General features: G+C 37.4%; 2 protein-coding genes across 3 annotated transcripts; both read right to left on the reverse strand.

Moving 5' to 3' along the window:
* Window positions 1–2582: 2582 nt before the first annotated feature.
* LOC121734708 (zinc finger protein OZF-like) lies at window positions 2583–4085 on the reverse strand. Its single transcript, XM_042125307.1, has one exon. It carries the CDS (start codon window positions 4019–4021, stop codon window positions 2609–2611), a length of 1413 nt encoding a protein of 470 aa, XP_041981241.1. The 5' UTR covers window positions 4022–4085; the 3' UTR covers window positions 2583–2608.
* A 2786-nt stretch (window positions 4086–6871) lies between these two features.
* LOC121734698 (protein Smaug) lies at window positions 6872–21238 on the reverse strand. 2 transcript variants are annotated; one of them, XM_042125298.1, is made up of 7 exons: window positions 20750–21238; window positions 12556–12753; window positions 11597–12240; window positions 11214–11438; window positions 10730–10809; window positions 9715–9845; window positions 6872–8162 (listed from the first exon to the last, which is right to left on the reverse strand). In XM_042125298.1, exons 1-7 carry the CDS (start codon window positions 20995–20997, stop codon window positions 7970–7972), a joined length of 1719 nt encoding a protein of 572 aa, XP_041981232.1. In that variant the 5' UTR covers window positions 20998–21238; the 3' UTR covers window positions 6872–7969. The 2 variants fall into 2 exon arrangements, with proteins under 2 accessions (XP_041981232.1, XP_041981231.1); XM_042125297.1 differs by having other exon boundaries at window positions 12556–12751; window positions 20745–21238.
* Between the last annotated feature and the right edge of the window lie 5301 nt (window positions 21239–26539).

Below are 26539 nucleotides of genomic sequence, written 5' to 3' on the forward strand. Positions count from 1 at the left end.
CAAAATAATTAACGGAACCATAGACATAGAGATTTTGAATCAGATATCTATTAAAGTTCCTACCCGATCCGTGCGTATACCTCAACTATTTAACATCCCTAAGTATAAAAACAATGTAGCTAAGAATAATCCTGTTCAAAGAATGTGCTCTCTTTACAATAGTATTTGCTCAGATTTTGACATATTCCATAGTAATTTGTATTCATATAAAAAGACATACTTAATAAATAACTTAAAATCTAAATCAGCATACAGTGACGTCTATGACAATAATAATAATACAATTCATATTAATTATAATAATTTTGACATCTATAATATTATGGCTTTATGTACCGTACACCAATGAGTTTCTAAAATACTAGAGTAGCAATGTCTTACAAAAGATTCTCAGAAATGCGTAACCACTTTTTTGTTCAAAAGACAATGTCAAGTCATATATTCGTTATGTCATTATGTATGTGAGATATGCCTGCAGGCATCTTCGAAGTGGCAACGCGTTGCTACCGTAAACTTCCAATCCAGTTACGTTAGTAACATAGAATATCATTGCCGTACACATTTTGTTCTGTTCTGAATGACTTACTGCAATATAATTAATATTTAATTTTTGCTATATTATTACTTAATTTTTTATTATATTTTATTGACATGTACTTATAATCTTATAATTTACAATTTTAGACACTAATAACCAAACAATGAAATTTACTTGAAAGTACAATAGTTATATAGGTACTTAATTATTAATTTGTAATGAAAATATGAAAAAAAAAATGTTATGTAATATCATTGTTTTAAGTCTTCTTTTATTGTTAATCAGTAATTATGTTTAAAATTTAATACTTAATTAACTTTGCTTGAAATGATATTTACTCTTACAATGGGCATTGTCCAAAAAAAATCACATGTACTTTTTATATTTTTTTTTCGTTAAAATAGGGTATTTTAAGAATATAAATTAAATAATTTTGAAATTCATTGGCTAGTTTTTTCTCAATAAATTTTTAAAGTTTCGCTCTGACGTCATCACCGGCGGCCAATTGACCTCTGCAGTATGTTTTAAATTTCCTTTCAATTTTATTTATAATGGCTGGTTCGTCAAGTTCTCATTATGTGAAAGCTGATACGAGAAGCTTACCAAAAGTTCGAAACGTAATGTTGGTCGAATTTATTGCTAATTTAATGCCATTGAAGTTCAAACTAAGGTTAAACATATTTGTTCAAAAATATAAGTAACTAATGGGTATTTTTTTCGTTTATATACAGAAAAACGATCACTGACCTTATTCCTCGAAATGTTTTTGTAATGAGCAAAATTTAAAAAAAATGGACAATCCCCATTATACTTTATATTATACTTACCTACCTGTAATTAATGTTCTTTTAGTTTAGTATTTAATTAATTTGGTATTGTAGTTTGTGGAGCTTTTATTACGAATGTCGTGTCACCTGCTAAGGGTACATGCATCAGAAAAATTAATAATTAATGTGCTTGTTTTAATAATGTTTAGATGTATGTACTGTTTGGTGTCCTAATTAAATCTATACTAGCTATTTGACCGAGCTTTGCTCGATATTCGATAAAACACGAATAAAATGGCATTTTCTAAAAATGATTCCTAGCTAGATCGATTTATCGCCCCCTAAACCCCCTATATACTGAATTTCATAAAAATCGTTGGAGCCGATTCCGAGATTCCAATTATATATACTCGTTTAAAGATATAAGATATATAAAAATGGATTTTCAAATGTGTTAGTCGCGCTAAAACTCGAAAACGGCTGAACGGATTGGGCTAATTTTAGTCTCAAAATATTCTTAGAAGTCCAGGGAAGGTTTTAAAGTGACACGAAGTTCACCGGGACAGCTAGTAAATAAATAAATAAATACTTAAATAACAGTTGCACTCAGATCATCTATATTCTATACCTTAGGTCTTTACAATATTTACATATAATAATATTATGCTTGGTCAACAATCTAGTAAGTATAGCACTATTACAGTTAATTACAAAAAAAAAAAAAATGCTGTAGACTGGCACAAACATAATTTTTGTAAAAAGTGCGTAATTATGTAACATAAATAACTTTTATTTGTTAAATCGGTTAAATATGAGATATATTTCAATTTCCAAAACAAAAATAGAAAAAAAAAATGTTTTCTTCACTTGATTAATATTTTTTTCTCAAAGTAAGTATTTCTTAAAACTATAAATAATATAATAATGTTTAAATAATATAATTTGTTTTTTGCGCTACACTATCTGAGGGTTAAAATACAGTAGAGTTGCTTGTCCTGGATGTCCTTAAAATAAAACTTGCTCACAACAGTATAATCACAATAATTTACACTATGCAATATTACAAAATAGGTATGTATTGCAAATTAGTTTCAGTGAAAATACACCTTAAAAAGTAACTATATTATTATTAAAGCTAGAGTAATCGAAAATAATACTGAGGTCATCTTAAGTCACAACTGTCCTTAATATATATTGTTTAGAAATATAAAATCCTATAAGAATGTTAATTAAATGTTTTATGAAATTTAAAACTTTGTAATATTATGTAATGACTAGAACATTTTAATTCTAATTATAGGTCTCATACAATTACAGTTTTAATGGTACCTCTAACTTGTACATCCATGTGACTGACTCTCAAATGGCGAGACAGATCACTCGTTCTAAAGAAACCCCTGGAGCAGTGCGGACAGATGTAGGGTGTGTGGTTTGTGTGTTTCAGTAGATGGAACTCCAGCATCCTGCTTCTCGGGAATGTCTTGGTACAATCTCCCACCGAGCACTTGTACTTGTGCGGGTTTTCATGTTTGAATATCACATGATGTGTCAGACTCCGTTTCATAGCAAAAGCTGCAGTACATTTATGACACTCGTAGGGCTTTTCCCCCGTATGTTTCCTCATATGAGTCTCGAGGTTAGGGAAGGTTTTCTGGCACACGGAACACTGGCCTGAGGTCTCGGAGTGCACTCTACGGATGTGAAGCTGCAAATTACCTCTCACGGCGAATGCCTTACCGCAGAAGTTGCATATGTTTTGCTTCTCGTTTCTATGAAGCTTCAAGTGATTGACGAGGGCGTACCGTGTTTTCATGGTCTTGCTGCACAGGTGGCAGCCAAACTTCCTCTCGTCACTGTGGGTAGCCTGGTGTCTCCGCTCCTGAACCTTGTCACTGAACCGCATATCACATATAGGGCAGGCATAGGGCTTCTCGCCTGTGTGAGTCCTCTGATGGCGATTCCGGGAGGATATCTGTGTGAACTGCCTCGGGCAGTACATGCAAGCATACGGCTTCTCGTCCGTGTGCACTCTCATGTGAGTTCTGATGTCATGCTTCCTGTAGAAACTCTTGCCGCACAGCTCGCACGTGAACTTCCTCTCCCTCTCCTGGTGGGAGGTCTCGTGGTGGCGCTTCAGGCCGCCCCGGGTGGGGTACCGCTTGCCGCAGACACTGCAGGCGAAAGGCTTCTCCCCGGTGTGGACGCGGACGTGCGCTTCCATGGCGGACCGGCTCGGGACCACCAGGCCGCACACGCCGCACTGAACTTTGCCCAACTTTGTGTGAGTTCTTCTCTTACGAGGCTTACCTTTGGTATCTTCACTCTTTTCTCGCTCGCACGTCTGTTCCGAGTTCTCAAAGAATTCGTCCCCGTCCAGGCTGTCCTGCCTGTTTATGGCGTCGATCTCCTGTTTCACGTGCTCGAGCTTGATTCCTAGTTCGTCTTTAGTTTCGATGTCGGTGTACAAGTCGATGGGCGAGCTAATACAGCGAAGCACCCGGTCCGACGCCTCGCATTTCTGGACGAACTGATAGGACAGGCTCAGCTCACCGATGCAGCCCCCGCAGAGCATTCCCGGCAAGCCGTCATCCTCGGCGACAACAGTATTAACAAAACGCATGAGCTTTGTAGAGTATTGAACGTTATCATTCTCTTTGTCGAAGAGAGACACAGTTCCCTCGTTATCCAGGCAAATTCTACATATTAGTCCGTCCATTGTCGTCTGTTCTGGTGTATTCTGGACTAGCACTTTCAATAGAAACAGTAAGAATTAAAGTACGGTATAGTATTTATTAGAAATATGTACCTAAACACAATTTTTTTGAGATTTGAGAAACTTTTTGTTTGTTGTGACATCGGCTCACGGTTGTCAGTCAAATTTTTTTCGTCTTTTTTTTCTTAGTATGGCACTTCGGCTATATAACCGTTGGTTGTTGGAGTTCTGTTCAGCACCTTCGAACCATGGCATATCTTGGTGCAAAATCTTACTTTCTGCTAACATTTGCCCGAAATGCTTCATATTAAACCAAAATCATCATATATTTCTATTTAAATTTTGAGGAGTTCCCTCGATTACTCCTGGATCCCATCATCAGGTCACCACTTTTATGAACATGGTACCAATCCACGATTATACCCTATACAACAAAACAAAAATTTTGAAAATTGGTCCACAAATGGCGAAGTTATCGTTGAACATACATTAAAAAAATTCACAGCCGAACATAGAACCTCCTCCTTTTTGGAAGTCGGTTAAAAATGACCCGACTGTATATTGGATATGTTATATGATCATTGATCATAAAGAATATAAATGATCCAAGATAATGATAGTATGCGTTAGTATTCTATACCGTGTGTAACAAAAATAAGATAATACTTTGGGGTGTGTACGCGTTCCTTGTAGAGAGTTCACTGTGAAAGTGCAGCGCTGAAATTTTTTTTTCACTTTTGTATGGGCATTGGGCAATGGCCCGAGCGTCACGAGTTTCACCATACAGAAGTGAAAAAAAATGTTGGTCTTTCAGTGCTGCTACTTTCACAGTAAACTCTCTACAGAGTGTGGACCCTCTCAGTCCGGTGTTAGTATTTTGCACCCGACACTCTCGCATTTTTCACTACTAGTCGCGCCGCCGCTAGACAGTGCAGAACAGAAAAATAACAATAATAAACGTCATTATCTGTGTCTGTGAGAAATAAAATTAAAATATGATTATAGGTCTTTGGATTACAATGATTGCGATTGAACTAAGCGAGAATGTACATGATCGCACTCGGGCAAGTCTCGTGTGAGGCTCTCACACGAGTCTCTCGCCCGAGAGCTCTCGGCGAGAGTGTACAGCCGACATTACACCTGACCCCTGTATAGTTTGTGATGATAGTGTAATATGCCCCTTCAGGCTGCATAGTTCCAAAGTGGTTCCAAATAATAATAATTATTAAAAAGTGGGTAAAGGTACAGGCATGAAATAAAATAAAACAATGTTAGCGTAACTGTATTCCGTTTACTAATGTAATAATTAGATTTGTCAACACAATATATATCCACATTTTTGTATAAAACAATTTATCATAACATTAAACACATCGCTTAAATATATTGGTTATGTACAAAACGTAGGTAATCTATGTAAAATAAAACATTGCACATGATACAATCAAACTTTTGATCCAGTCAAAACCAGCACAGGAGATTGCGAAACATTCCCAATAAAAAAACATCTATGGTATCCGAGAATTACTAGCAACTGCAACATTATAAATTATGCAATCAGTCAACAATTAAAACTAATAAAATTGCGAGTCGTGCCAAAATAACGCCCGCATGACTGCGCTAGGCCGTGCCAACTTAACCTACCGTAAGCTCAACTATTTTACCCGGGGTTCGGTCTTAACTATAGTATAATCACGTCAAGAATGCAGCGAGTCACCGAAGCCCAACGCCTAAGCTGACCAGTGATGTTTATGCCGTGTTTACATTCACCAATAAAAGGCAATCATTACTAATTAATGAAAGTAATTGGTGAATTTTAACATTAGCAATAAATTTGGAAATCATTCTGACTCACTGCAGTCTTAACGCATGTGATCATAGTACACAGTACAAACCTATTCGCTACAACTAAAATATAGTATTAAATAAATGTTGCAAGTATAGCACCAAACAAATTAGGACAGCGTCATCTTAGCTTGAGGCCACACTACTCCATGCATGCTGTAGTCGAAACGAAGTAATGCATGTGCCACCAAAGAAATTCAGACAGACCAAGATTATTTGGTTGGGTAATATCAAGTCAATGTTATCCATGATCCATCACTCGTCAGCTGAATTTGATATAACTCGACCAAAATACGTAGGACTGCTAGCTACCTATGAATATATCACTCTGATAGCTGGTATATGTGTTGCGGTGACGCGCGACAAAACAATACATTATACAAGACGATGATAACGCGTCACTCATCCCACTTCATCTCCTGTCCGTCGTTCCGTCGAAATGCCGCGTCCGATCACACAAACCATTAATGTAGCATAATACCGTCAGAGAAATTGAATAATAGGCGGATGGATGACCTATGCTATTTGGTTGGGCTACTTTAAGTAGGTCGTAATCTGACGGCTAGGCTCGCTCGATATAACCCGAGTCCCGACAGTAGGTCAACTTCTGCTTTTAAATCAATTTCTATGATAGCACATAAATAAAACATCGGAGCAATGTAGCTTCTCGCTAATGAACAAGGCGCTGCTTGTAAACTATCCCACGGAGGCAGATACAATCGATGTCACAGTTTCTTACATAAATAAAACGTCAAATACAATAATTAAAATGGTGCACTACCCAATACAAGATAAAATATAAGATTTGTAATAAATAAATGGAATAGCTCTGTTATATAAATTATTATCATCACCTAGTAGCATAAATAAGAGATTACAAAACTTGTAATGCCCGCCACCATAGTAAAAGGAGGGGAAGTAAGTTATCTTCATACAAAGGCACCGCGCGCGGCTTGTATGTGTGCGTCACAATGCGTCGCCACGTACGGCACACAACAAAATCTCGGCGGTACCAGCCTCAAAAACTGGCCTAGATTTTGTTGTGTACCGTGTGGCGACGCATTGATACTATAGCGCACACATACAAGCCGCGCGCGGTGCCTATGTATGAATATAACTTACTTCCCCTCTTTTTACTATGCCGCCACAGACGGTAACAATTGAACTTTACAGTTCGGTCACTTGGAGTAGACTTCATATTTATACTAGACGGATAGAGCACATAGAAAGCTTTCACATATTTTGTCTAGGTGACCAAACTGTACAATTTTATCATTACGTATGTAGCAGATTTAAGCCACATAATTGCCTGGCTGCTGGCAGAATTCGCCAATGTTTGCCAATCAACATCAGCGTCCAAAAGTGTGGAATGCTAGACCAGTCAAATGACAAATTTCATTAAGAAAGAACAAACTATTTAGGCTAGTTAAAGTTTTCTGTAAAGAATATACAACTATATCAAATAGTCGCTAAGTCATACAATACAGTAAAACAGCTTTAAAATTCGTCATTTGACAAACTAAATAACATATAGAGAGTATGCAAAGTGCGCTAACCGAAACGAAGAAAAAGCTACGACGCCGATGTTGACTGACAATACAATCCGTTTACTCAAACTATCGTTTACCGGAACCAAAATTTGGAGCGGCCTTCAATATAACGTCGTTGGGCGTCTAGTCCCTAGCATCCATCCAGAAGGAAGCTAATAGTTCATTTGGGACCCACACCCAATTTCGTTTCACGTCAATGGGGTCATATAGACCCGGCTTTTGGAACCCGCAACACACGCTGCCAACTACTATTTTTTAGTATAATACAAGTCACTCGTACGTCTTACGACGTCATTCATTGCGAGACCTTTTCGACTCGATTTCACGTCACTTATTTGACCCCATAGTTTATGGGGTTATATCGACCCTATTAAAGGATCTTTCGACTTCGTGGGGTCCAAGTCGGCGGATTACCGATACATGGGGTCGTGTAGAGCCTTTTGTGAGTTTTTTGGTGACGTCAGTCATCCATAATTTTGAAAACTACACATCACTTAGGGTCTTATCAACCCTCAACGGGGTCTCTTCGACCCTCACAGGTCTTTCACTCGGCGGGTTAATTGATAGCCTGCTCGGTCATCTGCAGGCAGAGCGCGTCGAGGCCGGAGTAGTCGACGGGTCCGGGGGGCGGAGCGCCGCCCGGCAGCACGGCGCCCGGCGGCACGGGCGGGAAGGGCGGGTACGAGTGCGACTTGCCCCGCCCCACCCACCGCTTAACATGGCGTGTAGGGTACTGCGGGCCGCGCCACCTGAAATGTTTAAAAATAGATATAATGGAAGCAAAAAGGGACATTAATTGTGTTTGAATCTTTCCATGTTTATGGTTAAAAATAAAGACGGAATAGCTATTTATTATAATATCTAATGCCACTGTACTTGCAATGCAAAAAAGAAACACAACAGCTCAAAAAAATTTGAGAGCTAATTTTTTCGATATATTATACTAAGACTATAATATAAAACCTATATTTGAAATCAATAAATAATAACATGAAAATAATAAATAAATACTATACGTATACATAATAATACAAATTACGGTGATTGAGAATTAAGATAATGCTCTTTCAATCGTCTCTTAAACACAGCGATAGTCGGACTGTCACAAACAGTGTGGGGAAGCGAGTTCCATAATCTGACTGCGTGCACGGTAAAGGAATAGGAGTAGAAATTGGTACAATGGGATGGGACGGAGAGGTTAGTTCTGACATTGGATCTGCACGGGATTTCAGGAGGGTGGGAAAAATTAAATCTATCGAGCAGATAGGATGGAGAGAGAGGATTATGCAAAATATTATAAAGTAAACAGAGGATATGGGAGTTGCGACGGAGACGGATAGTAAGCCTGATACGATTCCCAAATCGAGGTGGGAAATTGTATGTGTTTTTGTAGACTGGTCAACGAAAACAGTGAAGTAGAGAAATGAACATTGAGATCATTTAAATTTAAAGAATTGTCCAATTGACTAGCAGTTTTGCCAATGCCGAGGGTTGATAAAAATTTCCATAATTGAGAGGGGTTTGCCTTGATCTATTGAGGAGTGTATGTGGCGTCGTTTGGCATCCCTACACAAACGACTGCAACGATTTCGCAGGTACTTGTATTTGGCAAAATTCTCGTCTGTCGGTCTCTTTCTGTAACGACACATTGCACGGTTACGCTTAGCCATAATGTTAATTAGATCCTGTGACATCCAAGGTGCCGGTACATGTTTAATTTTAATTCTTTTGACCGGAGCATGTGTATCGAAAATATTAGTGATTAAACCAGTCATTATAGCTACCTTTTGGTCAATGTCAGATATATACGTGGGAGAGCCATGCTTCTGCACGAATGGGCCGGCTCGACCGGAGAAATACCACGTTTTCACAGAAAACCGGCGTGAAACAGCGCTTGCGCTGTGTTTCGCCGAGTGAGTGAGTTTACCGGAGGCCCAATCCCCTAATCTATTCCCTTCCCTACCCTCCACTATTCCCTTCCCTTCCCTACCCTCCCCTATTACCTTAAAAGGCCGGCAACGCACCTGCAGCTCTTCTGATGCTGCGAGTGTCCATGGGCGACGGAAGTTGCTTTCCATCAGGACCACCCGTTTGCTTTGCCCCCTCATTTCATTTAAAAAAAAAACCCGTTTCAGTGTGGACATAGCTAATGAGTAACTCTAATGACCAACTCATGAATCAATGAGTAACTCATGAATCATCCCTAATGAGTAACTTATTCAATATCATACGTAATAGTGTTGTTAACGTCTTTCGCAGGGATTTTCCCCACTACATGGCTATACTCGTAGTGTGTCTGACCTGGGCTTGGTGTGTCGTCGCAGCGGCATGTCGCTGACGTGGCTGAAGAATTGTCGCGGCGGCAGGCGGTGCCGCAGCCGCCGCAGCGCCGCCTGCGTCTCCGCGCCGCGGAACGACGAGTGGTGCAGTGCCTTAAAAATAAAATGTATTATATTGTATTATTATTCTTATTTTAAATGTGAATTAATTTGAAAAAAAATAAATCAGCAAGTCAGTGTGTTGATCTACCACCGGTCCTGTAGATTGAAACTAACACGGTGGGAAAACACAAAAAGGAAAATATATCGATAATTTTCCTTTTCAACCAAATCAGGGTATTAGAGAAAATATAAGTGTTCATTTTTAATACTTGTATTTTCTCTAACATATTTTAGAAATAAAAAAAATAATTAAAACAAATGACCCATATACAGCTGGTGGTGTATCCAATATAATAATAAATATTTTTTTTATGAAATAAGGGGGCAAACGAGCAAACGAGTCACCTGATGAAAAGCAACTTCCGTCGCCCATGGACACTCGCAGCATCAGAAGAGCTGCAGGTGCGTTGCCGTTGAGGGAATAGGGTAATAGGGGAGGGTAGGGAAGATAATAGTAAACTCCGTTAAATATATTATAGCCTTTATTTCAGTATCTAAGTTTACCAATTTCTGATTGTTATTTGGCAAAGGCCTCCTGGCCTCTTCCATGATTCTCATCTGTCTCTGGCCACTCTACTCCAAGTAATTCCAGCAAAAAATCATATCCAATATAATATTTATAATTCGGTTGGAGCATTTCAAGCCCAGCGAACATAATAATTTACTAGCTGTTTGACCGAGCTTCGCTCGGTATTCGAATAAAATGACATTGATTTGATGACTAAAAATGATTTCTAGCTAGATCGATTTATCACCCCCGAAACCCCCTCCCTATATACTAAATTTTATGAAAATTGTTGGAGCCGATTCCGAGATTTCAATTATATATATACAAGAATTGCTCGTTTAAAAGATAATATTAATATAACTAATACCTTCTCAACGAGCCAGCAGTGCAGCGACATGGGATCCACCTCGGGCTCCTCCGCGCCGGCGCCGCCGAGACACGCCGACGCTGAAAACACAATTTAAAAAGTTGTAATGTCATTATTTTGACGTTTATACTTTTTAAATGCTGTTTTAAAAAAATCTAACATCAAAAGTGACCTTACAAGCAAATAAGTTCATGTTCATCAAGTAACCTAATAAGGGTGGTGGTCCACATGCGGGTGCCAACATGCTTGCGAGTTGCCCACGTGACAGAAAAAGCATCCATCAAAATATGATAGGATGCGGGAAACTTGCTTGCGGACCAGATTCGCTTACAATGTCGCGTACATCAGGGACATGAACGTAAGTAACTCGCATTTTAATAAAATATTTTAAATAATACATCCTTTCACAGGATGCCTCCAACGCCAAATTTAAAATTTGTATAATGCTCATGTGTGTCCGCAATACATATACTCTCTGTCTCACCCAGTTCGAGTGCCTCAACTACGGCAGCGGGCAGGTCGGATGCAGGCGGCATAGGCGACAGCAGCACGCCGCGTAGTCGCTCCAGCGCGCGGGTCACGCCCCCCGCCGCGCCCGCCGCCCCGCCCGCCGCGCGCAGCTCCGCCCGCACCGCGTCGAGGACAGCCCCGCGCTCGTGCAGCTTGCGTATGGAGAGGAGGATCTTGTGCCGCGCGCCTTTTGTTACACCTAAAACAGTTTATAGAATAAATATTATACTACAACATAAAACCTGGAACAGAGCAGGCATGATTACGCTATAACTGTGCGCATCATTTTATGAGTAAGGGAGAATGAATTTAAACATTAGTTTTAATTGTGATCTACTATAATAGTAAGAAGCGTACCTAGTTTCTCCAAATACTCCTCATCAATCGCCATCATTTGCTCGTAGCTGATGTTGGTAAACAACCACACATATTTATGTAGACGGAGACTTTTGAGCCATTGACCCACAGTCGACATTCCCGGGTGCTCCGTGAAGTTGTTCAGTCTTAGATCATCCAATCGAGTTTCACTGCCAGTCGTCCCATACATGATCATTGGTCTGAGCTGTCCAAGGCTATGCTCACTCGACAGGGAAAAACTTCTAGGCTTCTGAACGAAGGACTCATCATTTAAATTCTCAGCTGATGAAGACATGTGCATCATATTCGTAGATGGGGGAGTAAGACTGTTAGATCTCTGTGACTTGGGTTGTATGATTGCTGGGTCAAAGCTTAGCATGTCCCCCTCCAGGCTCAAGTCTACATCTCTGCCGTTCTTGGAGAATGACTCTTGCAGGATATCTGAGTATATGGATTGCTCTATAGAATCTAGAAGGCCTTTGAACTCTATGTTCTTGCCAATAGTTCTTCGGAAGCTGTTGTTCTCGCCCCATATATTGCTGTGAGAGAATAGACACGGTTCTATCTTCTGCTGCCACACTGCCTCCGTTGTTCGGTTTCCGGACATGTGATTCTCCAAAAACCGCAGCCATTGTGTGAGGGTACTGAAATTTAATAAATAATAAAAAAACAATTACATATTATGTTATATTATAATTGTTATGATTCCCAAAAAAAACAATACCCAGGGTCAGAATAATTCTAAACATATTATTTTATGTTAATGGTGTCATACTCAGCAGCTCATAAACCGACTTGGACATTTAACATGGCCACCCTGCCAGGTTGTATCTACACAAGAAATACCGACTTTAGAGTAATAGGGACACACCAAAGACAAACCTTTGTTACTTTTTTCAAAACCATTTCATATGATATATCATCACCATTATCATCCGCAGTAGCAGCTGTGTACTCACGTGTGGTCGTGCACGGTGAGAGCGGGGTGCACCAGCATGTAGGACAGCAGCTGGCGGCACAGGTCGGGCGCGCACCGCCGCGGCGCGTCCACGCAGCGCTGCACCAGCGCCGGCACCGCGCTCACGTACACGCACTTGGTGCGCTCGTTGTCCGTCCGCAGGAGAGGTAGCAGGGTTAGCAGTTGACGGAGACGCTCTGAAACATATGAGGACATTTTAGCATGCATTCTCATTACTTAGTTCTCACTGACTAAAACATATTGCATGATTTATTCAGTGAGGAATGAGTAATGTGATATTGACATTGTATTTCTTTTCTACTAACAATGCTGTGTACAATATTTAGATTAATGAATTCACTAATGTATTATTAACTTACTAAGTACTAACTAAATAAATAAAAAATTTTTTTTTTTTATTTCTGAGTAGATTTTAAGAAAATACTTTTAGAATGTTAATATTAGCTACGGTGCCTACCACCGGTTCGGGAACTATCCCGGCGAGAAGAACCGGCGTAAGAAACTCGCACGGGGCCCACTTTTTTACCAAAAAAAAAGTGAGGTAAAAAAATTAATCTTTTAAAATAAAATTTACAATGCTGTAACTTAAAATTATACAATGTAAACATACATAGTAAGTCATGTACAATAATGTAGAAGTAGCCTTGTAAGCAGCCATCCTACTCCCAAGATGTGCCATCGTTTATGAAATCATTGACCTTATAATAGGCTTTGGCACACAAACGCTCTTTGACTACTTTCTTAAATTTATTAATGGAAAGATTTTGAACGTTTTCTGGGATTTTATTGAAAAGGCGTATACATTGACCTTTAAAAGATTTACTGACTTTACTAAGTCTGATCACTGGCAAATCTAGCTTGTACTTATTTCTGGTGTTTGATTACATTCAAAGGCCGTCGCAGCTTCTAGATCATTGGTAATTTCTTTATTTTCAAAATACAGTTGAAAATCCGAGCTACGACAGGTGACGTTTCCAGTCTCACCAGCTATTATAACCTTCCAAGTAGTTTTAATTTTATTTTTGGAATTTTTAATCTTTTTCTTTATGTACATACATACATACATTAGCAGATTTGCAAACTTTTCTAAAAGTTTTAGAATAGTTTTTAACGTATTCTTTAAATGCTACACTATTATTAAAACATTTTTCTTCGTACAGACTATACAATCTTTGCCTGCTTATTTTAATTCCTGCAGTCGCCCATTTAGTAAAATTATTTTTCATTTTTTTATTGTTTCTAACCGTTACTGAAGTAAACACACTGTTAAATTGGGTTCTTATTATCTTTATGTTGGCGGTGGTAGCGGATGCAAAGAGGGGCATTGGGCGTCCGAAGCTACGTTTCAAAGATTGTATTAAACGTGACCTTGCCTCCTTCAACATCAAGCAGAATGCATGGGACGAGCTCGCCGAAGACAGAAACAGGTGGAGGCAAAGTATAGCTCAGGGAGTCCGGTACCATGATCGAAAATGGTTCGACAGGTTGGCTGAAAGGCGTGTCAAAGCTAGCGATAATTCACAACCTCATCCATCAAACAATGCTCTCTTGTGCATAAATTGCGGACGGTCTTGTCGATCGAGAATTGGACTCTATAGTCATCAAAAGAAGTGTCTGAAACAGAAGCTTGCAGTTTGCACCCATAATATGACCCCTACCTAAATCATCAGTAATTGATGAAGAGGCCAATGATGATGATGATGATGATGATTATCTTAAATAATTTATTAAAAGCTTCATCTGAGCTATTCGACCCATTCAATAATTGAATACTTGAACTTAGATTATTTCTAAACTTCTCAATGCGTTTAGTATTCACAGGAATAAATACAAGCTTTTCCTCTAAGTTATTATCACAATTTATATTAAAAGAAGCTAACTGTCCACAGTGATCAGAGCTAAGCTTATTTATTATTTCTTTTTTTTGTGGAGTAATGTCAGTAAAAATATTATCAATACAAGTGGTCGTTGTATCACATACTCTAGTTGGCTCATAAAATAGATTAAGAAGATTATATGATTTAAACAAAGATGTGAATCTAATAGTGGTGGGGGTCGAATCTAATAAATTTATATTGAAGTCACCACAGACTATAACTTTTTTATTAGATGCACATATTTTGTATAGAATTTGTTCCATGACTTGTTCGAATGAATCATATAATCCTGATGGAGGCCTGTATACGCTCACAATAATAAGATAACTAAACTCTATACAGCCTACCTCAATAATTCGTTCAGTGGAGAGACTAATAATGTCTTTACGTTCCTTGAGTTTAATTTTTTTATTGATTAATATTAAAGAGCCACCTCTTATGGCCTCCTCTCTACTGAACGAACTGGCAATCTGGTGGTCACTGAAATTGAAAATGAGTTCATATTTTTTGAACCAATGTTCAGAAATACACAAAATATCAACGTCCAATTCCTTTAAAAATAACTCAGTTTCAAGTTCCTTACCTACCATTCCTTGTAGGTTTTGATGCACCAGAGTGTAATGTAATCAACATTACAATTATTATTACTTAAATCTTTGAAGTTTTTAAAATTTTTATTCAAACTTGAGTTATTATAACTGCCAGAGGCAGTCTCTATTGTCTTATTCTCTAATTTAAATGGTTATTTGGAACATGTTCCAATTCGTTAATACTATGGTAAGTATCCTGCTCAATAAAACCAGTAGTCGTAGAAGCCAAATTCTTGGCTTGTGAAAAAGTAAAAATATTAAATAGCATACCAGCTACATGTCGCTTGCAGAAATTGGATAATAAATACTTATCCAAGTACATGTTACTTAATTTAAAACTTAAGTTATTTATATCCACAACCTGACATTTTTGTGGTTGTGGGTCGTTAATAATATGGGGGGGGTTGTATGGTGTAAATAAAAAATTTACACCATACAACCCCTCATGACGAAATTAAAAGTGCATTCGAGAAAACAGGCAATACAATCTGTGGTGAAATAATAAACTGTAGATATGGACCAAATAAAAAACCAACCTCTACCTTCTTTGTAAATCTAGTAAATGGACCCAACAATAATGCTGCGAGAGAAATAAGAATTATCTATCACCAAGTTGTTACCATAGAAGATCCCAAAAAAAGGACAACCGTAATTCAGTGCCAGAGATGTCAACAACTTGGGCATTCAAAAAATTATTGCATGCGGCCATATCGCTGTCTTAAATGTGCACATTCACATGCTACTCGGTAGTGCCCAAAGAAAGATAAAAACACTACAGCAACATGTGCCTTGTGTCTTGGTCCACACCCGGCCAATTACAAAGGCTGTGAGGTGTATAAGGAAATAATGGCCAGAAGAACAAATAAAGGTAGGCCTGTTAACAATCGAAACGAATCCGAGAAAAACCCCACTAAACAAATGCATACCATACCTAAAGAGGACGTGAATAAAATAAGTGATGCATCAAAATCCTATGCAAATGTAACAAAAAACAAAGTGACTGACGTCCCCGGGACCAATGACTTACCTAATGCAAAAACCTTACCAACTAACCAACTAGAACAACTATACCTAAAACAAGCGGAAAAAATGGATCTCATACTGCAGCAAATGAGCGCCTTAATGGGGCTTCTCACAACACTTGTCAACACCTTGACAAAATGATTGACACACTCAAGATAGCAACTTGGAACACCAATGGTCGATCCCCAAACAAAGAAGAAGTTGAAATCTTTATCAAATATCATGACCTAGACATATTATTAGTATCTGAGACTCATTTCACATCTAATAACAATATAAAAATAAAAAATTACAACATATATACCACAAATCATCCGGACGGCACGGCACATGGAGGAACAGCTGCATTAGTAAGATCTTCACTAGAACACCATGAAATGCCGCCATTTCAAACAGAACACATACAAGCAACCACGGTAAAAATGTACACAAAAAATGGAAACTTTAATGTGGCTTCAATTTATTGCCCACCTAAACATAAAATTACTGAAAGGCAATTTACAGAGTTCTTTAAAAAACTAGAGACTCGATTTATAGTTGGATGTGACTGGAACTCCAAACATGTACACTGGGGTTCCAGATTAATTACCACAAGAGGTAGGGAGCTCAAGAAGTGCTTGGAGATACACAAAATAAACGCGATTACTCCAGCCGAACCGACGCACTGGCCTACTGACCCTAATAGGCTTCCAGACATTATAGACTTTTTTTGTGATGAAAGGACTAGCTCGATTATTTCATAAAGTAGAGACATGCCTTGACGGTTCTTCTAACCACATACCTGTAATCCTTACAGTGAGCTCGTCTGTGCTATACACACAAAAGTCGTCAAAATTATACAGTAAGATGACTGACTGGGACAACTTTAGACGAATTGTAGACGATCACTTAAGATTAAAAGTATCTTTAAAAACCGAAGAAGATATAGAAGACGCAGCTAAAATACTCACCCCCCCCCCCCCCCCCCCCCTGTTACAAATAATAAGCTAAGACAAAACGTGGTCTCCCTTGAAATTAGACAAAAAATTCTAGAAAAAAGAAGACTAAGTAGGATATGGCACCACAGCAGACATCCCAATGACAAAACTACCCTAATGGCAAACCACAGCATGACGTAACTTCCTACAGACCTATCAGCTTACTGCCAATTCTCTCGAAACTGCTAGAAAAGATAATCTTGGAAAGACTCCTGGACTCGTGTCAAAGCCTTATACCAGACCATCAGTTTGGATTTAGAGCTGAACACGCTACAGTAGAGCAGGTACATAGAGTCTGTCACACCATAAGAGCGGCCCTGGAACGAAAAGAGTATTGTGCTGGGATCTTTTTAGACGTTCAACAAGCCTTTGATAGAGTGTGGCACAAAGGTCTGCTGTGCAAAATCAAACGACACATATCGCACTCTTTTTACCATCTGCTTAACTCTTACCTCATTGACAGAATTTTTCAAGTAAAAGAAGGTAACAGCACATCTGGCTTCTATAATATACTAGCAGGAGTACCACAGGGTTCGGTCCTCGTTCCAGTACTTTATACCGTCTTTACATCTGACATGCCTCAGACCCAAGGAGTTACAACCGCAACATATGCTGATGATACAGCCATTCTAGCATCAAATAAATCCCCAACAATAGCCTCGCTAGAATTGCAGAATAGTCTTTCAAAAATTGACTCATGGCTCAAAAAATGGAGGATAAATGCTAGTGCTAGCAAATCCATCCAAGTAACATTTACCTTGTGTCGGGACAAATGTCCATCAGTAAAACTCGGAGAAAGAGAGCTTCCCCAAAGTGATACCGTTAAGTACCTGGGTATGCATCTTGATAGCCGACTAACCTGGAAGAAGCACATTGAAACCAAAAGAAAAGAGCTGAACATCCGCTCAAGAGATCTCTTAAACAGATGTACAACACCCCATGGTTCATTAAAAACTCAGAAGTACACGAATTTTTGGGCCTTCAGACAGTGAAAGAGGAAATTTAAATGCTCAGCACAAAGTACAAATTTCGGCTAAAAAACCACCCAAATCAGCTGGCCCAAATGCTCTTACACAGAGACACTACTAATCGCCTTAAAAGGCGAAATATCCTGGACTTAGACACACTGGATTAAGATCCAAAATAATCAATATAGAGATGTGCCCAATGGGGAACAATCTCCGCCTGCCACAATTCGTTAAACTCATCTGCTCATAGTCTGAAAGACTGATCGCATGATTTTGGAGAAATAATAAAAAAAAAGTATTCAATAGTTTTAAACAGCACCTTCGGAACCAGGGTATACTTCAGTGCAAATTCCTATTTTTTGGTAGTGTATGCTTGAAGTCCTTCTGAAAAAATTCGAATCACGCTATGTTTCCATATAAATTTCAAGGAGTCCCCTCGATTTCTCATGGATTACATCATCAGATCACCACTTTTATGAACATGGTATCTAATTTGGACCATATCTTATGCAACAACAGAATAATTTTGAAAATCGGTCCACAAACGGCGGAGTAAAATAAATAGGTAAAACATAAAAAAAGAAAAAAATATTCTCCTCCTTTTTGGAAGTCGGTTAAAAAGTAGCCTAAGTTACTCCTTGTTACATCAGCTATCTGCCAATAAAAGTCCCGTTTAAATCGGTCCAGCCATTTCGGAGATTAGCAGGAACAAACAGACAGACATACAGACAGACAAAAATTCTAAAAATTGTTATTTTGGTGTATGTACCGTCTAAATATTCATATGCATGTAGTAAAAAACGGTTATTTCAATATTACAAACAGACACTCCAATTTTATTTATATGAATAGATTTTTCCAGTTCAGGGCCAAACCTAAATCCTATAATTCATATAAATGTCACAGAGCATGAGAATGTCAACTGACGTTTGACTTTTTGTTCGAAAACTTGTAAGAATGATGAAAGTCCTCGGACTCTGATCGTTTTTAACTTTTACTGCTTAGACTATGATCACTAATAACTTTTATGTAAAAAAATAATAGTGACAGGCAAGCTTAGCGTCTTACGAACTAGATGGCGTTATTAACCTCAAAGCAGTTTTAGGGTGACTTTGATCTTTCCCTGTGCTCTTCATTTATATTAGCTTAGAAATTCTCACCAAGTGTTTGGGTGTGAATAAATGATCTACCAGTATAACTTGCAAAGAAATATCTGCAGTGTGAAATACATAGTAATTTAAAATCCTTGTGAAAACATAATGTCTAGAAAAGTTTCATAATTTCACTGCAACATTGAAATAAGTCACTATGTTTACTTTCAAAATTTAATGCACCATTCCTAATTAATTCCAATATATAATTTGTTATTATTATAATATTATAATATGTTGATGAATAAAGAAATTAAACATTAAACAATTTGCAAAGTAAAGAAAGGCAAATAGCAATACAGTAAGGTATTGTTGGCATAAAAGTTATATTAAGTTAACTCCATTCAGCGTTTTTATAGATAAACTGTATACAAATATAATCATAAATATTAACATTTGCAAACAATACAAAATGAAGCCTTGGTGTGATGTTAATGTCGGTAATTAGTGTCTGGTCTCCTTCAAATGTCATTGTTGATCACTTTTTATTACTCCACTGACTGATTGTTTCTCTGAGCGATCAAATAATACTTATGATTCATTATTTTAGCCCTACGGTAATTACAATTGTTGCACTTGCTGAAACATTATGGATTATAAGTGAAGAAGGCATCAAGCCTCATACGCTCACAGGTGAACGAGACACAATAGAATATCTATTGTGTCTTATTTTCCCACAATCAATGGGTTAAGCAAAATATAATAATTAACACTACATAAGCTAGTTTCTAAATTATGTATGATTGCTCATGTAAAAATTAAACATGGGAACATTGATCAATGTTATACAATATCATTTAACTCCCAAGAATATTTTATTTTTTATTACATCTTCCATTTTGGTTTAACAACTATGAGTGAAGAGTGAAGACCATAGAAATCCTTTGAAAAACATAAAACAAGTATATTTAATATTTATGTTCCTTAAAATATGCCATCACCATCAGAAAATACTACTGCTAAAATATTACTAAGAACATACGAAATTACACCTTCTCTAAAGAGATGTTTATGAATGTAAGTTTTTCTGTCTCTTCTTTATGCTCAAACCATTGAAAACTAACCATTTAGATGAAATCAATATACATTATATCATTTGTATCCTGGGGAGTATTATAGGATAGTCTTTATTGCAGCAATGTATTCATCTAGATACGGAACCTTTGTAAGTTAACTGTGCACTTAGTTGGGATTTAGTACCACCACGTAATAACGTCACAGGGCAAGGTGCACAGTTAAATTGCATGGGTTGTAAAAATTTCTGTACATAAATAAAGTTGTAAGCAAGATCTACTGTAAACAGACTCCAACAGTTATTGTAGTATATATATAGAATATCTATTGTTTCGTTTTCCCACAATTGACGGGTTAAATCATGTTAGAAAATGCATAGATTGGAAAGTTCAATAATGTGTATAGTCATATAGGTAGAGTAACAAGCAAAAATGGAGTTAAATTACAACATTCTCAAAATAAGTAACAAGTTAACTACAACTAAAGTATTAACTCACAAACTGTTAACGAAATTAAGGTAGTTGAACATGACGCCCACTGATGTAAGTTGTAACATATTGGATAAGTACCTTCTTCGTCATCGTCGTCAGCTCTGGCGGCAAGGAGGCTGGCCACATGCGTATCATCGTTAGCGTCCCGCTCCAACCGCTCGTCCTCGACGCGGCTCTGCAGCGCCGCCTCCACAGTCCTCTGCACCAGCCGCAGACCCGGCCAGGGCACGCGCTTGGCCAGAGCGCAGGCGACCACGGTCCGCTCGCAGGTGCCCCACTGCTCGAACATCCCGGCCACGCACCCCAGCTGCTCATAGAACGTCCCGTTCATGACGATAAGGGCATAGCACCCCCTTTGATTTGTTTGTGTTCACGTCAAGTGTACGTGACAGCTGATCGCGGGGCCTCTAGCTGGCGGATGTAGCGCTTGTGGCGGCGGCGATGGTGAAACGTCCACGCATGTATGATATTAAACGGCCTAATTTTTGTGGAAAGTATGTAGGTAGAATAAAAACATAACATTTATTCTGATTCGACAAACACCTAAAATTATCAAACTCAGATTTCCAAAATGGCCGCTCACAGACTAAAAAATATTATTATTTTGTCAATTTTTGTCAGTTGTCAACTTGTCACTTGTCTGCACAGAATACAAATGCTTCAACTTTCAAGTCTGTCCCTGATTCATAATTCATCATCATCATTCATGATTGTGTTGTGACTTGTGTCATTAAAAATTAGTTTGTAGCCATTTTTTATTGTTAATTTTATATAATTATTTTGTTAATCCATGAAATAAAATAAAATTTACAACAAACAGAGCAAGTTTGTATTATAATTATAATATTATGTGACTTTATAATAATTCTATGCATGGCAGATATATGTCGTTGAGCGTCCTTAGGGAGCATACCCATACTACGTGACCTACTTTTTAAGATTTTTTGACCCCCCCCCCCCCCCCCCCCTCCCCTGGTGACCACGCGTAGTATATGCCAAGACCCCCCCCCCCCTTCAATTGTTCACGTGGTATTGACAAAAATAATTTTTGGCTATTAATAACCATAATAAATGCCAGTGTCAAGTTTTAAATGTCGAATAAAAAAATTTTCGTATGACGTTTCTCTCGGCGAAATTGACTACGTGACAAAAGTCTAGACCCCCTCCCCCCTCTTGTGACCAAGCGTGGTATTTTGAAGACCCCCCTCCTCCCCCTAAATGGGTCACGTAGTATGGGTATGTTCCCTTATATTGTTTTCCGGCAATCTCTTCCGAACAATTTTCAAATTCAAAATTGCACATAGTTCTATTTTTTAACGTCGAGTCGAGAGTCGAGAGAGTCGAGAGTTTTTTGTGCGTGGAGAGTAACGGAGTAACCTAAATAGCCGTAGAGTGGACACTTGATAAAAAAGTATTAATATGTAAGAAATCTTATATATTTAAACGGGCAATTCTTGTATATATATATATATGCCTTTGTGCTCATGCTGAGTTCATGTAACTCCTTTATTATGTTTGTACATTTTGAGCACAATAAAGCATATTATATAAATAAATAAATAAATAAATCGCTCATGACTATTAACAATGTCGGATCTGCACAATCGTCATTTTTGTTTTATTTCATAAAATATGTCCATATAACCAAGGCTACCGTGAGTTGAAAAGAAAAAATCTATATTATTCGTAGTTTCTGAAATAGCCACATTAAAAATGTCGTATATTATTAAGATAGCCCGCTAACAATGTCGGATAGTCACTACCTACGTTATTAACGGAACGCGGAAGCGAGTAAGAGCGCACGAAGTGCCACATCCGACTATGTTAACGGAGGGAATGGACGTCGCGCTGTCACTTGATTTTTTGCTACCGTAGTTATATTTTTTTACTTTTCGACGCCATTTTCAATGTCTACAAGTCCAGCATGGCCAATTAAAACTTGGTTCTCAACGAAATTAAGAAAAATATACTAAAAGGCAAAAAATGCTGATGGTAATATTATGTCCAAAGCTAACGCTAGTGCGGAAAATGGTATTTACTATTCTTTATAATCTTTCTAAATATTTTTAACAGTATAGCTTATCTACACTACTATTATAAAGAGGAAAGATTTGATTTTTTGTTTGTTTGTTTGTTTGTTTGAGTCGAATAGGCTCCGAAACTACTGGACCGATTTGAAAAATTCTTTTACCATTGGAATCCTGCATTATTTCTGCTGAACATAGGCTAATTTTTATTTTGGAAAAATATAAGGTTCCGTAAGATATTTGGGATTTTCGGACGCAAGGTTTAAAAAATCAACCAGAAAAGTTACTTATTTTGCGTACGCTGCCTAAACTATAAAAGATAGAGGCATAAAATGTTCTAAGTAATTATAGATCTTTTAAATATCTACAAAAAAGTCCGCGACACACTATACCTATCTATGTTGAGTGAGGCACAATAACCATTTTTTTATTAAAAAATCTAGAATTTTTTTTGGACTATATTTAAATGCGTTTATTTAAATCATGCTATTGACCCTTATCAAAATAAATTATTTCATCACTAAGTACAGTTAATGTAGATAATATTTGGTCTTTGAATGATTAAAATTGGACGTTTGGTTTTAATGTTATGGCGAAATTAAAATATTACGATTTCTGCTGCACGTTGCGAATTGGGCGTCAAGGCGCGATGCGCGGGTGTGCGTGCGGTAGGGGAGAGATTTAATTATCAGTGCCACAGACTCGCCCGGAGAGTCCACGTAAATATTACCTCGATCGTGGGAATCGCAGACACAATAGATTTTCAATAGTTATGCGACAGCCGGGTGCTGCTTTATTGATTTGATATAGACTATCGTGCTTCATTATTATAATCCTAATGTCAAAAAAGCTTTAAAAGTTATGACTACGAAAGTAATATTTTTAGAACTTTTTAAAATAAGTTTTGAATGACTATTATTTTTGATTGCTATTATAATTAATTAATTTCTTTAACTATAAATCTCCAATAGCGGCAGCCGGCTGCCAGCATAACAATTGAAGATCTATTGTGTCTGCGATACCCACGATGCCGATGTACGATGGAAGTATTAATGCATATTTTTTAATCCACACTATTTCTGCTGAATATAGGCTATATTTAATGAGAGAAAAAAGGGAACCGTATTAAGTGTTAATAATTGTGTGAAAAATCTACCAAAATATTCCTTCTTGCTTATGCTTTATAAATTATAGACTATACTTACCTATCGCAAAGTGATGTACTATAGTCTTATAGTTCTGCAGGTAAGGATAAAATAATCAAACATAACACTTAAAATATAAAAATATAAAAAAAAATACAATAAAAATGTGTTATATGTACATAATAATTATAATATAGTAGTTGCAGGCTAAATAATGTAAACTATTTTTATGTTCTGCTTAACTTAAAGATTGACTACCTTTATTTAAAAAAAATAATTTAAAAACCAATGTCCACCCGTGCGAAGCCGGGCCGGGCCGCTAGTGTTTAATAAAACATAAGCTATACTGTTAAAAATATTTAGAAGCAATAGCTTTAGATTTGATTATGAAATGAATTCTTAACTTCATCAACATTAATTTATCGTAGGTAACTTAAAACTGTAGGATGTACCACATCCAATGTTCTTAACCGGTTTTTCAAATGTGTAAAATGTCGGTAGTACCACATACGACATTTTTAATCGGTTTTATAAATGGTTAAATTGTCGGTAGTGCCACTTCTGACATTATTATGTGGATTTATAAATTGGTAAAATGTCGGTAGTACTAAATGATAATAATTTCATTTACTTTTCTTATTGATTAAATGGCGCTTGTAGTTTGTACCATATCTGTCGTTGCTTACTGACTTTTAAGAAATTTCAGAAGGCTTTAAAATGGGTAATTTTTGTGCGAAAATTAGGTTTTTGTTGGCACATGTCATACATAATGAATTAATATTTAAAATTTTGTCGTGGGAGAGCCATGCTTCGGCACGAATGGGCCGGCTCGACCGGAGAAATACCACGTCCTCACAGAAAACTGGCGTGAAACAGCGCTTCCGCTGTGTTTCGCCGAGTGAGTGAGTTTACTAGAATTTATCGTAGAAAGACGAGATATGGACCATTCGATTATAAGTACAACAATCAATTAAAAAGTGATTTTGGCCAAAATTCAAGTTACGCCACTTCCGCTTTTACCCGTCGATATAAGCTTTATATAAAAATAATAAATAAATTTTAAACTGAAATAACTATACAATAATAATATATTTAGATTATTTAGAAAATGTCATAAGAGATTTTAATATATACATGTCCATTGTATTATTTTTCTTTAAATATCATATTATATTCATTCAGTGTGTAATAAATGCTTTCATACAAAGCAATTATTTTGTTTTTTATTCAAATCTACAACTTTTTTGCTAGCATATATGCTAGCATAGACATAAGCCCAAAAGTCATAAAAAATAATTACTTGGGACCAATCGCCAGATGAAAAAAATGTTAAAAATTCATATCTGGTGATTTGGCCCACTGGGCCCAAAAACCTTGGTTGGGACGAAACACCAGAGAACTCGATCGGATGGCAGTTCATATGTTTCTGATCAGAAATTTCGGACAATTTGCGGCCGGCCTAACTGTCTGAACCTGTTTTTGCGCCGCGCCGCGCCGCGGTGCCGTGCGGTAAATAGTAGGCATTGGATTAACGATTAACGGACTTCTGCTTATAACGAGTCCGTTAATATTTTTAAAAGTTAACTTAAAAGTTAATCCGTTAATCAAAATGTTAACTTCGTTAATTAACGATTAACGAGTTAATGCCCAGTTATGGTAAAATAATATGTGCTTTAAGTTTTTCATAATATTATATCATTGCCACCAAATAATTCCCAAGGTTCCGATCGTAGTAAGTATATCTAAAACAGACGGATAGGTAATGAAAATAAAGCTTGTGCCACCCAAGTATATTCTGTAATAGAACACAATCCCAGCGATTAACGGTAGTATTTCAGCCCCGTAATCATAACTGACGTCCCCGGAACGGACATCTGCATTAGCAGCTGCGAACCCTTTAATATTATCTGGTATTTGCGAGGTACGCCTGTAATTTGCGCGGACCCGCGTCCGGGTCAGGTATACCGCTAGATTTGAGACATTTTTGACGGCTTTGTTGCAATTCATACAACTGTTAAGAGCTCACCTGACTCTAAAAATCAAACATCGTCCTTCTCTCTTCACACTCACGCCCGTCTTTCATATGCCAGGTGAAAAAGGACGGCACGGAATCATCGCCGAGTTAGTTTTATTTGAATAAAAGACGAACTATAATGATTATGAAAAAAGTGTTTTGAGCAAATTTAGGTTTTTAGATATTAAAAAATATTAAAAAAAAGACAGCAAACTTCGGAGATCCAAGCAAAAATGTTTCTAAAACAAGGTTTTTTGTAAAAAAGAAACTATCGAGCATTTTTTGAGTAATCGTGTTTTCGTCTTGAGCATTTAATTTTTATGAACTGAAGTTACTTGTGTCAAAAAATCAGTTTTCTAGACCTTACAGATTTTGAGATCTAGGTTAAAGTATGTAGTCAAGTTAGGGTCATATGGGCTCTTAACATATTGTATTGTATATTATTTAAATGGTAAAGATATTATGCACGCTGTGACAGAATACATATTAGTTGACGCTGTTCACCTACGGTCTACGAGATGCTTATTTGCCCGTTTTCGTCGCCATCGCTTATGGAATATCTAGGTTACATAATATGTACAGTTTACAAGTTACAAGTGACCTGCCACCACAGATCACTAAATAATGACCTATATACTAACTTTAAGTAACTAGGTATAGATCTGAGCAAGATTATGATTTAAGTAA

The sequence above is a fragment of the Aricia agestis genome, chromosome 16, assembly GCF_905147365.1.
Source record: "Aricia agestis chromosome 16, ilAriAges1.1, whole genome shotgun sequence".
Lineage (NCBI taxonomy): Eukaryota > Metazoa > Arthropoda > Insecta > Lepidoptera > Lycaenidae > Aricia > Aricia agestis.

Excerpts from the sequence above, each read along its gene's own strand:
- LOC121734708 (XM_042125307.1), bottom strand. The coding sequence starts at position 4,021 with ATGGACGGACTAATATGTAGAATTTGCCTGGATAACGAGGGAACTGTG.
- LOC121734698 (XM_042125297.1), bottom strand. The coding sequence starts at position 20,997 with ATGAACGGGACGTTCTATGAGCAGCTGGGGTGCGTGGCCGGGATGTTC. Across the intron at positions 12,241-12,555 it reads CTCACCGTGCACGACCACAC|TACCCTCACACAATGGCTGC; the intron begins GTGAGTACACAG and ends ATTAAATTTCAG. Across the intron at positions 11,439-11,596 it reads GGAGTATTTGGAGAAACTAG|GTGTAACAAAAGGCGCGCGG; the intron begins GTACGCTTCTTA and ends AAACTGTTTTAG.